The sequence below is a fragment of the Equus caballus genome, chromosome 22 (assembly GCF_041296265.1).
Source record: "Equus caballus isolate H_3958 breed thoroughbred chromosome 22, TB-T2T, whole genome shotgun sequence".
Classification (NCBI taxonomy): domain Eukaryota; kingdom Metazoa; phylum Chordata; class Mammalia; order Perissodactyla; family Equidae; genus Equus; species Equus caballus.
This window is the reverse complement of record NC_091705.1, coordinates 7,177,845-7,191,042: the sequence shown is the minus strand read 5'-3', so window position 1 is coordinate 7,191,042 and position 13,198 is coordinate 7,177,845. Positions and strand designations below refer to the sequence as shown.

Sequence of the window (13,198 nt, the reverse complement as noted above, 5' to 3'; positions counted from 1 at the left end):
GTAATTTTGGTGATCCCAAGTAGAAGTACTTTGGCTGAGAACTGGTGGCTGTTCCCATTATGAATTGGATTCGCACATCAGTATCCAATACCCAAAGGATGGAGGGAAAGGACACAAAAACAAGGTCACTTGGAATGTAAAATTTAATATCGTGGTTACTTTAACAGACCAAGGAAGAAAGATGATCAGGGAGGAAGGTAGCTGGAGGCTGAAACAGAGTTTGAGACTTACCCTTGGGCAAGGGGCTGAAATTGGCTTGGCTGAAATGATTTTTGATCCATGGGGAGGTTAAAATTACCATTATTCAACTTCATGCAGCTTAGATCAAGTGGTTATAAGTAAACCTTTTACCTCCTTTATTTATTTTTTTAAGTTCTGGAGAGGAGAGTTGGGAAAGAACAGTAGTCAAAGATAACTGCAAAGTTAATGGGCTTTTGGAGGCCAGAGGGGAGGGAGGTGTTGTCATCCTACAATGACAGGGTCTTCCAGACTAGGTATGTAAGAAACATTGTGTTAGGTGACTGTCTTCTTTTTTGAAGTTTAGTTGAGAATTTCACATACAATTAAACCTTTATCTTCAGTTTCGTTTTAGACCATGGCAACATATCTGGAGTTCATTCAGCAGAATGAAGAACGGGATGGTGTGCGTTTTAGTTGGAATGTGTGGCCCTCCAGCCGTCTCGAGGCTACGAGAATGGTCGTTCCCCTGGCTTGTCTCCTTACTCCTTTGAGGGAACGTCCAGACCTGCCTCCTGTACAGTATGAACCTGTGCTTTGCAGCAGGCCAACTTGCAAAGCCATTCTCAATCCACTTTGGTATGAATTCTTTTAAAAACTAGGAAAAATGGTGAACATGATAAGTTATCACTTTTATGTGGTTCTCATAAAAGTCACTAAATTTGGGCAAGTCGTGAAGTTTGAAATGTGTGGTAGATGAGATTCTTAGGTGAAGAATGCTTGTAGAAATCTTCCTGGCCTAGTACTCCAGATAAAATTAGTACTTAGGTGAATGAGACAGAGGTAGAGGGAAAAGATTTGGAATTCACGTTTGTTTTTTGCTAGTTTTCAGTTTGATTTTGTCTTAACTGTAGATTTTATTGGAATTTTTTAAGCGTTTTCCAAAAACATCCAAAAACTTTAGACAGTTTTCTCATACGTACCTGGTATGGTGACATGGTGGTGCTGTATGGTAGGAAGAAGCAGTAGATACAATTTTAACTTGTGATGATTTTATTGTGAGGTGTAACTTTTTTGCACCTGAGATAGTGACCTATGGTATTTCTCATAAATGTGGACACTATTTGAAAGAATTTTTAAACAGATGAAGAGCGTCATAAATGCTTGTTACAAGATAAGATTTCTGTATGAGGGAACATATTTTACTTCATTCTTCTTGCTTTCACTTAATGTGCCCATATGTAAGAATGCTGCTGTAAGAATCTTTTTAAATGATAGCCACTGATTGTTAATTGTTTAAATGTAGAAAAGGGCAAAAGAGCAACGAAGCATTATCTTGAACCAATTCTAGGTGGTGTATCAACCCAGACGCATGTCTGTCCAACTTTCCTTCAAGTGAGCTAAGTGAGGTTAAAGTCTGGGAGGTTTTTTCTCTGTGGGCAATGTACTTTTAGTATTGAAATTTAGTAGTTTCATGTATCTGAGCAATAAAGATGATAGAAAAATCAGGAAGATTATGTTAGGACAACAAGGCAAGAGGAAATAACCCATAATTTATATAAATCAGGAAATTTAAAATATTATCTAGGAAATTGGAAAGAGTGAAAGGATTTAATAATTCCTTATTGCCACTGTTTGAAGGAAACTTTTCGTGTCCTTAGCAGCCAGAACTCAAACCATAGTGAACGTTTTATACACCTTTATCCATGCACACACACACACAACACATATCTGTGTGATTTACTGAACTTGAAGTTTACATTTGAGTGCTTTCTACCTTAAAAGTAAAAATAACACCTAGTTGTAATATTTCTCTTTCTCACAGTCAGGTTGATTATCGAGCAAAACTTTGGGCCTGTAATTTCTGTTTCCAAAGAAATCAGGTATGTGAATTATTTCAAAAAGTGTTTTCTGTGTTTCATTTTAGTTGTACTACTCTGAAAAAACTTCAGTGAGGTTGAAGTTGTGTCTGCCCTGGCAGTCAGCAGTTTCTGCTGAACTCAAGGGGATAGGTTTTGTTAAGCATAATATTGAACGTTGAACATTGGCGTTTTTCTTTTCGACAATGACTCGGTTTCATTATTTGAGTCCTTGTCGTTTGCTGTGGAGGGGACATAGAATTTCCTTTTCTTTCAGCTTCTCTGTGGGGAGTGAATATCTTACCTGAGAAAACATATATTTATATTTCATTTGACTTCAGTTTATTCTAATTGGATGGTGTACATTACTGAATTTTCATTTTCTGACTTTTCTGATTTTTAGGATCCAGGTATCAGTGTTGAGCTTCTTTTGATTTAAAACTTTTTAAAACTACTGAGCTAGAAGGAGCTCACAAATGATGAGACTTCTCTTTAAAATGTAGTGTACCTCTAATGCAAATGTGAAACTGGATTGTGGTGATCATTGCACAACTCTGTACATTTACTAAAAATCATTGAATTGTACATTTAAAATGGGTGAATTTATGATATATAAACTATACTTCTTTAAAGCTGTTTGTTAGAAAAAAAGTTAATTGTGCCCAACATAATATACAGTGCTCTGGCAGATCTTAGGGTATTAACAGCATGCATTTATTTACTCATAATTGCAGTTAACAGTCTCATTCTCAGATATAGCACCCAATAAGTCCAGTGATGAAGAGTCCAGTGTACAGTTGATGACAAACTATAAGATTGGAGGGGCTGGCCCCGTGGCCGAGTGATTAAGTTCACCCACTCCACTGCGGTGGCCCAGGGTTTCGCCGGTTCAGATCCTGGTCGTGGACATGGCACCGCTTGTCAGGCCACATTGTAGCAGCGTCCCACATGCCACAACTGGAAGGGCCTGCAACTAAGATATACAACTATGTACCGGGGGGATTTGGGGAGATAAAGCAGGATTGGAAACTGTAAGCAGGTAACACTCAAGATTTACCTCTGGGAGATTCAGGAGTACATTCAAGTCTTAAAAACACTTCTGTACCTTGTTACATTCAGAATTGATGTCGGTGTTTGATATAATTTATTATGAAAATTCTAAGGCATCAAAAGACATTGTCAACAGAGTAAAAAGGTGACCCAGAGAATGGGTGAAAATATTTGCAAGTTGTATCTCTAATAAGGGATTAATATCCATAATATAGAGAAGTTCTAAAAGTCAACAATAAGAACAAACAACCCAATTCAAAACTGGGCAAAGAATTTGAATAGATATTTCTCCAAAGAAGATATACAGATGACTGATAAGAACATGAAAAGATGCTCAGCATCATTAGTTATTAGGGAAGTGCAAATCAAAACTACAGTGAGATACCACCTCACACTCATTAGCATGGCTACTATCAAAAAAACAGAAAATAGCAAGTTGTTGGTAAGGATGTGGAGGTTGGAACCCTTGTGCACTGTTGGTAGGAGTGTAAAATGGTACAGCCGTTGTGGAAAACAGTATGATGTTTCCTCAAAAATTAAAACTAGAATTACCATGTGATCCAGCAATTCCACTTCTGAGTATACCCGAAAGAATTGAAAACAGTCTTGAAAAGATACTTGTACACCCATGTTCATAGCAGCATTATTCACAATAGCTAAAATGTGGAAGCAACCCAAGTGTCTATTGATGTATATATGGGTAAGCAAAATGTGGTATATACATACAGTGAGATAATCAGCCTTAAAATAGAAGGAAATTCTGACATATGCTACAGCGTGGATGAATCTTGAGGACATTATGCTAGTCACTGAAGGCAAATACTGTATGATTCCACTTTTATAAGGTACTTGGAGTAGTCAAATTCATGGAGTCAGAAAGTAAAATTGTGGTTGCCAGGGGTTGAGAGAGGGGATAGTGGGGAGTTGTGGTTGAATAGGTTCAGAGTTTCAGTTTTGCAAGACGAAGAGTTCTGGAGGCAGATGATGGAGACAGTTGCACAACATGAATGTATTTAAGACCCCTGAACTGTACACTGAAAAAAGATTAAGATGGTAAAATTTATATGTATTTTACCACAATAAAAAAAATTGGGGGAAAAAGTCAACCTATAAGCTGTGCATTTAAAATGTTTGCAGACAGTTAAAAACAAAAGAAAACACCTATGACATGTTAAGCAGAAAAAGCGGGTCACACTATTGTATATACGGGATAATCTCAGCTGTGCTTAAGTAGAAAAAATCTGGAAGGAACTAAGCCAAGGTGTTGACAGTAGTTGCCTCTAGGTGATAGGACTGTAAGGGTTTTTTCTTCCTTTTTTCTTAATTTTCCTGTACTTGCCAATTTTTCTATAATGAATGTGTGTTACTTTATTGATAACAGCTAAAATAATAAACCCAAGTAAAAGTTTTATTTTTCCACATAGACTGTTGATGAGACAGCTAAAACATCAGCCCTTGATTTGCAGGGCAATGCTTAAGGAATGGTTTTGTGGGGCCGGCCCCATGGCCAAGTGGTTAAGTTCGTGCACTCCGCTTCTGCAGCCCTGGGTTTCACTGGTTCAGATCCTGGGCATGGACATGGCACCATTTGTCAGGCCACTTTGACATGGCATCCCACTTGCCACAACTAGAAGGACCCACAACTAAAATATACAACTATATCCTGGGGGAATTTGGGGAGAAAAAGCAGACAAAAAAAAAAAAAAAAGATTGGCAACATTTGTTAGCTCAGGTGCCAATCTTTGGGGGAAAAAAAAAGGAAATGGTTTTGTTATTTTTGTTTGGTGAGGAAGATTGGCCCTGAGCTAACATTTGTGTCAGTCTTCCTCTACTTTGTATGTGGGACACTGCCACAGCATGGCTTAATGAGCGGTGTGTAGGTGTGTAGGTTAGTGCCCAGGATCTGAACTACAAACCCTGGGCTACTGATGCAGAGGGCGCAAACTTAACCACTATGCCACCAGGCCAGCCCCAAGAAATGGTTTTAATAGTGCGTTTTTTTAATCATTTAGAAGTTACAACGTAACCTAAAACTGCATTTTAAAAAGTTAAAACGTAATATAAATATAAGGCAGGGTTATAAATTTAAAATTTTGATTTTTATGTTTTAGTAACGTATTCTCTATTTTGTGCTTCCAGAATAAATGTATGGTCGTTAGCTATTTTTATAAATGGAAAAGGTATAATGTACGTATCTTTTAGCCCTAATAAATCATTGCTTTTTTGTCTTTTCAGTTTCCTCCCGCTTATACAGGCATATCTGAGGTGAATCAGCCTGCTGAATTGATGCCCCAGTTTTCTACAATTGAGTATGTGATACAGGTAACTTGTTTGTCCTGCATCTAATGAGCAGCATTAAATACTGAGTTTCTCTTGAAATGCTTTGCCTCCCATGTCTCTTACCTGTCTGGGCGATTTAAAGCTGTGTGGGCAGCAGGATCCTGAACATTTGGTTATGGTGCATGTGCACTTGCTCGCCTTGCTTTCAGGTCTTGATAGAAGGCTACCAAAAAAGGGAGCACTGATTCAGTTCAGACTTGGAACAATGTCTGGCGTATAGAAGACATTCAGAAATGTAGAGTAAATTGTCAGGTACAGATAGTTTTTTTAATAAACTTTTTTTTTAAGATTTTTAAAATTTTTTTCCTTTTTCTCCCAAACCCCCCAGTACATAGTTGTGTATTCTTAGTTGTGAGTCTTTCCAGTTGTGGCATGTGGGACGCTGCCTCAGCATGGCCTGACAAGCGGCGCCATGTCTGCACCCAGGATTCAAAACTAGTGAAACCCCGGGCCGCTGAAGCGGAGTGCGTGAACCCAGCCACTCGGCCACGGGGCTGGCCCATAGATACAGATAGTTTTTATGTTTAGTTTGTTTTAATAGAAACTGTCATTTAATGAGGTCAGCAGAGCTTTGTTTAGAGGTCCTTATCCCCTGACAGTAAATATGAATGCAGACTTATTTACATACTTGATTTGCTTTAAAAAGAACTGGTTGTATCCATTTGTATGCTGATCGTTATGCTGTTTTTCTTTGCATAAAGCGAGGCCCTCAGTCCCCTCTGATCTTCCTCTATGTGGTCGACACGTGCCTAGAGGAAGATGACCTTCAAGCACTCAAAGAATCCCTGCAGATGTCTCTGAGTCTCCTTCCTCCAGATGCTCTGGTGGGTTTAATCACGTTTGGGAGGATGGTTCAGGTTCACGAACTCAGCTGTGAAGGAATCTCCAAAAGTTTTGTCTTCCGAGGGACCAAGGATTTAACTGCAAAGCAAATACAGGTTCGTGCCTTGGTTGTACACAAGTAGGAGCAAGGGTGTTTCTTAAAAATTAGTTAGTCATTGGCTTTTAGTATTATGGGAAATGAGTGTTTTTGGTCTTTTTAGGATATGCTGGGCCTGACCACGCCTGCCATGCCCATGCAGCAAGCACGACCACAGGAGCACCCTTTTGTTTCAAGCAGGTGAGCACTGACAGAGAGTATTACACCTACAGTGGTGGGCGTGCAGGGCAGTCCACTGGAGTGACGGAAGAAAACTCCTGGAACTTTTATTTTCTTGTTTTTAGAGAAAAAACTAAATGATTAAGCTTAAGCAATATTTAATGTTCAATAATGCACCTAAGCCATCAGTAGGTATTTAAAATTTATAACCAAGTGGTATATATACTTGTGGCAGATTTGCTCAGGATGTTTTTCCTGTTAGCGTTTTGTTACCACAAGGATTTTGAGACGACTGTACTCAATCATTCCTCTCTCTTACACATGGCTGTTGTCCTCTCTGATTCTTAAATAAAACTGGGAACACCGAAAAGGGGTCTGTTGAGTGTCCTCAAACAAACCTGAGACCAGGTGTTTATTACACTCAGCCTTTGAGTGGCTGGGGCTGTTCCAGGGCCAGATTGACAGTTGGCAGACATGATAAAATGCATTGCCTCACATTCTGGGGACAGCCACTTACTCTGATGAGAAGCTAGCATTTGTCTCTGTATTACTCCTAAGGCTCAAAAGAAACAAACTGATGGGGCCGGCCCCATGGCTGAGTGGTTAAGTTTGTGCACTCCGCTGCGGCGGCCTAGGGTTTCACTGGTTTGGATCCTGGGTACGGACATGGCACCACTCATCAGGCCATGCTGAGGCAGCATCCCACATGCCACAACTAGAAGGACCTACAGCTAAAAGTATACAACTGCGTACCAGGGGGGCTTTGGGGAGAAGAAGGAAAAATAAAGTCTTTAAAAAAAAAAAAAGAAACACAAACTGAGTGTCTTGAGAGTGATGAAGGTTGTCCACATACATGAACCTTACATGGACTGGGTTCACATTAGGCATGTCTTTAGGATTTCTTTGCTGCTTAAAATTTAATTAAACTGATTTGCTCCTGTTTAAATTTATTTTTTTCTGTGCTATGTATATAAATTGCTATATATCAGGCTTTAAATTATGTTCCTGAATAAAATTGGTTTGAGTTGTTTTCTGTTTCTAGTTAGAGATAACTTTGAAGAAAAAAATTGCAAGTTTTTTCTACTCTGTATAATTATTTTGAAGAGTAGTAAGTATGTGTCACCCAGGTCTAAAGACCAGAGTACTTTATAAACCAGGATTGATATGTCCATTCAAAACTATGCAGGTTTCTGCAGCCCATTCAGAAGATTGACATGAACCTCACTGATCTGCTTGGGGAGCTGCAGAGGGACCCGTGGCCCGTAACTCAGGGGAAGAGGCCTTTGCGATCCACTGGTGTTGCTTTGTCCATTGCTGTCGGCTTGTTGGAGGTAACTCAGAATTTACCGGAACCTCTCAAACCATGCAAACTTGCTCTCAGAAGTTGTGTTTGTTGGCCTTGTTTGAAAATCAACTGTGATCTAAGTCAGCTGACTGTTAATTTAGCAGCGAATGGTTCAGTCATTATTATTATCCACATTGAAGGAGCCCCTCAATGTTTTGAAAATACCAGATGTTTTCATGAGAAACAAGGCATTAGGGCAATGGGAAGTACACACAGTAAATTAATAAAAGTGTGCAGGGGCTGGCCCTGTGGCCTAGTGGTTAAGTTTGGTGCACTCCACTTCAGTGGCCTGGGTCTGGGTCCCAGGCACAGATGTATACCACTCATCTGTGACTATGCTGTTGTGGCAGCCCACGTACAAAATAGAGGAAGATTGGCAACAGATGTTAGCTCAGGGCCAGTCTTCCTCAGCAAAAAGAAAAAGGTATACAAAATCCTTGGGCTGCTTCTCTGTATCGTCATTTGTGTTGTTTGGCGGTATCATCAGTATTCAGAACAGCTCAAGAGAACTCATGTTTGGAGTATTTCTTTAGGGAAATGGAGGCATACTTGGGGTGGGCTATATGTTTCTAAAATGCTGCTATTTACTGTTTTAGGGCACTTTTCCAAACACAGGAGCCAGGATTATGTTGTTTACCGGGGGTCCCCCCACCCAAGGGCCTGGCATGGTTGTTGGAGATGAATTAAAGGTCCCTATTCGTTCCTGGCATGATATTGAGAAAGATAATGCACGTTTCATGAAAAAGGCGACCAAGGTAGGTGCTCCTGGATACAGGCTGCAGTTGTGGTATCCCAGTGCTGGGTTAAGGTGCTCTGGAGTGACAGCTGCTTTGCTGAGGCCATGCTTCCTAGTCAGCAAGTTGCTCTTGCTTGACCTTCCACATCTTGGCTGCTGTTAAATTTCTGTCCCAGTTCTGAGACCTTAGAGTGGATGGCCTTAAAACTGCTAAAAGTGTTTTGAGATTGAAAATTGTATTTTTATTTTATTTGGATGTTATAGAGAAAACTATCTCCGTATTCCTGTATTTGATTACATTTTTTTTATATAGTGATTTATACGTAGTGAATGATGTTGCTGTTTCATGAAGATAATTATTCTCTCTTCACAGCACTATGAGATGCTTGCTAATCGAGCTGCTACAAATGGTCACTGCATTGATATTTATGCTTGTGCCCTTGATCAGACTGGACTTTTGGAGATGAAGTGTTGTGCAAATCTTACTGGGTATGTTGACAGCGAACACCTGGGAAAAGTGAGAGTGTTAAGGAAAGAGAAATGGGTGATGGAACCATTGGAATGGGAAAGGCTAACTTAGATAAGCTTTCACATAGCTCCAGGTTGTGGCTTCAGTCTCTGGGGTGGGTGTGTGGGCCTCTGGGAGGAGGAAGCAGTGATTAGCAGGAGATCCCAAGGGTTCAGTATGAACAAGTCCTATTAGAGTAACTTCATTTCTTCTTTAGAATTGTTAGAGATACCAGGGCAAGAAAGAAAGCAAGCGTGGAGTATGTGGCCTTCAGCACAGCACTTCCTTGTGAGAAGGGGGGAAATAAGGTCTGAATGCCAGAGCAACTGGGGACTCTTTCCCTGGTTTAGTGACCATACGTCATGACTAACACTGAGCAGACACTCAGGCTGGAGGGTGCATTGCGGGGTGTGCTTAGAGCCTAAGTCTGTGTTGTGAGCACATGTCATCATGTAGAGTGGCGGTTCTCAAAAGTGCAGTGGCACCTGGCCAGGAACCTTTGGGACTCCTGGGGCCTGTTGGAAATGTACATCCTTGGGCCTCGCCCCAGGCCTCCTCAATCAGAAGCTCTGAGGGTACAGCCTTTCAGTCGGTTTTAACAAGCTCTCTGAGGGATTCTGTTGCATGTGAAAGTGTGAGAACCATTGATGTGCAGCCCTGGTCTGAAGCCAGCTACACGTCAGAATCACCCAGGGAACTTTAAAAACTCCTCTTGCTTTGGGTCTTGTTCCCAGAGATTCTGATTTAATTAGCATGGGATGTGGCCTGGGCATCCATATTTTTTAAAGTTCCTTGAGCGTTTAATGGAGCAGAGCTTGAGAACCACTGTTGTGGACCTTCAGTGCTCAAAGTGTGGCCGAGCACAGGCAGCATCAGCCTCGTGTGAGAGCTTGTTAGAAACAAGCATCTTGAGCCTAACCCTAGACCTGTTGAATCAAAACTTGCATCTGAACAAAATCCCAGGTGATTTATATGCGCAGAAGAGTGTAAGAAGCACTGGTAGAGAGCTGTGGGATGGGCCTGAGATTCTGAGTTTCTAACAAGCTCCCAGGTGGTGCTGCTGGTCCTCACTGAGTAAAGGAGGGGAGGGTAGAAGATAGAACCCACGTCACCTGAAACTGTCCTGGAGAGCAACAGACGTCTTAGGTGAGAGAGTCCCAGTGGTGCTCACATAGCTATATCCGTGAGCCTCGTTTAATAAGGTGAACTCCTATCACTGCCCTCTAGGAATTCTTGTCTTGGAGCATCAACAGAACAGCTTTAGTGTATTTCTGAACATTCCCAAGTTTATATGCCTGAGTTTGTGTGTGTGTATGTTTCCTCTGTGGAGAGGGACCATCACTTCCATCAGATTTTTAGTGAGGTCATTGACTCCTGAATGACTTAGTATTATGGTCATATCACCTGTTGCACAAATATGATATGAGGGAAGAGTGTTAGCAGTGACATTACCAGAAAAAGACTTCAGAGGTTTTAGTTGATACCTAAAGGTGAGCCAGCTGTTTGGGGTGAATTCCAGCAAAGACAAGATGATCCTAAGCTGTGTTACAGGAGTCGATTATCTTCCAAGAAGATCATAGTCTTGGTTTCCTTGGTGCTAGTCACACCTTAGCAGATTATATCATGTTCTGCTCTGAGCATTTCAGCTTAAAAGGGATGTATAGATGAACTGGGGATGTTCAAAGGGGAGCAGTAAGAGTAGTGGAGAGTACTTGAAACTATGTCATATGGAGAATGATTGAAGGGTCTGGAAGATATTACACTGAAGACAGATGGGTGTGAGAACTGTATTTAGCAATTGAAGGCCTGTTCTCTGGAGAAGGAATCAAATTTGTTCTGTATGTGACCAAAGGGCAGAACTAGAACCAGTGGTGAAAGCTGCTGGGAAACAGAATTTCGCTGAGTATAAAGGACGGCCTATCGTAACAGTCAGCACTGTCCAAGCATCGAATGGACTGCCTCTAGAGGGCGTAAGCTTCAGATGCTGGAGGAGTTCAAGTCTAATCAGGATGATAACCTGGCAAGTATGTTGTAGAGGGTGGGTGTGAGTCAGGATAGGTTTATGTGAATGTGATAGAAATCCCAAAACAGGTTTCTTTCTCTCATTAGAGGTAGGCAGCCAGGGCCGGTATATTGATTTTGTCATCATCAGGAGCTGAAGCTCCTCCCGTGCTGCTTCCTTGACCTTGCTGTGCCAGCTTTGGTTCACGTTGGTTGCTGGCTCTAACTATGTCATAGCAGCAGGAAGGAGGAAGGAGGAAGGGTCTGAGAAGGATATGCCCCTTTCCATAAGAATGCTCCCCCACACAGGGATGGTTCAGCATCTGCAGATCAATCAACATGATACACCACATCAACAAAGTGAGAAATAAAAACCACATGATCATCTCAATAGATGCAGAGAAAGCGTTTGACAAGATCCAACAGCCATTTATGATAAAAACTCTGAACAAAATGGCGATGGAAGGAAATTACCTCAACATAATAAAGGCCATATATGACAAACCCACAGCCAACATCATACTCAATGGGCAAAAATTGAGCACCATCCCCCTGAAAACAGGAACAAGACAAGGATGCCCTCTGTCACCACTCTTATTCAACATAGTACTGGAAGTTTTGCCAGAGCAATTAGGCAAGAGAAAGGAATAAAAGGAATCTAAATAGGAAAGAAGTCAAGCTCTTGCTGTTTGCAGACGACGTGATCTTATATATAGAAAACCCCAGAGAATCCATTAGAAAACTTTTAGAAATAATCAACAACTATGGCAAAGTTGCAGGGTATGAAATCAACTTACATAAATCGTTGGCATTTCTATACTCTAATAACAAACTAACAGAAAAAGAACTCATGAACACAATACCATCAAACACAATTGCAACAAAAAGAATAAAATACCTTGGGGTGAATTTAACTAAGGAAGTGAAAGGCCTATGCAACGAAAACTACAAGACTTTCCTGAAAGATATTGATGACGACATAAAGAGATGGAAAGACCTTCCATGCACATGGATTGGAAGAATAAACATAGTTAAAATGTCCATACTACCTAAAGCAATCTACAGATTCAGTGCAATCCCAATCGGAATCCCAGTGACATTCTTTACAGAAATAGAACAAAGAATCCTAAAATTCATATGAGGCAACAAAAGACCCCGAATTGCTAAAGCACTCCTGAGAAAGAACAACAAAGCTGGAGGCATCACAATCCCTGACTTCAAAGCATACTATGAAACTACAGTAATCAAAACAGCATGGTATTGGTACAAAAACAGGTGCAGAGATCAATGGAACAGAATTGAAAGCCCAGAAATAAAACCACACATCTATGGACAGCTAATATTTGACAAAGGAGCTGAGGGCGTACAATGGAGAAAAGAAAGTCTTTTCAACAAATGGTGCTGGGAAATTTGGAAAGCCACATGTAAAAGAATGAAAATTGACCATTCTTTTTCACCATTCACAAAAATAAACTCAAAATGGATCAAAGACCTAAAGGTGAGATCTGAAACCATAAGACTTCTGGAAGAGAATATAGGCAGTACACTCTTTGACATCAGTATTAAAAGGATCTTTTCAGACACCATGGCTTCTCAGACAAGGGAAACAATAGAAAGAATAAACAAATAGGCCTTCATCAGACTAAAGAGCTTCTTCAAGGCAAGGGAAAACAGGATTGAAACAAAAAAACAACCCACTAGTTGGGAAAAAATATTTACAAGTTATTTATCTGTCAAAAGGTTAATCTCCATAATATATAAAGAACTCACACAGCTCAACAACAAAAAATCAAACAACCTGATCCAAAAATGGGCAGGGGACATGAACACACATTTCTCCAAAGAAGATATACGGATAGCCAATAGACACATGAAAAGATGCTCCTCATCACTGATCATCAGGGAAATGCAAATCAAAACTACACTAAGATATCACCTTACACCCATTAGAATGGCAAAAATAACCAAAACAAAAAGTGACAAATGTTGGAGAGATTGTGGAGAAAAAGGAACCCTCATACACTGTTGATGGGAATGCAAACTGATGCAGCCACTATGGAAAACAGTATGGAGATTTCTCAAA

At 40.5% G+C, this 13,198-nt stretch overlaps 1 protein-coding gene across 1 annotated transcript in view; it reads left to right on the top strand.

Annotated features, from left to right (window-relative positions):
- Nucleotides 1-13,198, top strand: part of SEC23B (SEC23 homolog B, COPII coat complex component) — a 43,253-nt gene that overhangs the window by 2,045 nt on the left and 28,010 nt on the right. The window contains exons 2-9 of the mRNA XM_003363945.5: nt 582-816; nt 2,003-2,060; nt 5,322-5,408; nt 6,128-6,364; nt 6,470-6,546; nt 7,712-7,856; nt 8,467-8,625; nt 8,980-9,095. Of these exons, the coding sequence (XP_003363993.1) occupies nt 596-816; nt 2,003-2,060; nt 5,322-5,408; nt 6,128-6,364; nt 6,470-6,546; nt 7,712-7,856; nt 8,467-8,625; nt 8,980-9,095 (1,100 nt within the window). The 5' untranslated portion in view covers nt 582-595. The remainder of the gene's footprint in view (nt 1-581; nt 817-2,002; nt 2,061-5,321; nt 5,409-6,127; nt 6,365-6,469; nt 6,547-7,711; nt 7,857-8,466; nt 8,626-8,979; nt 9,096-13,198) is intronic.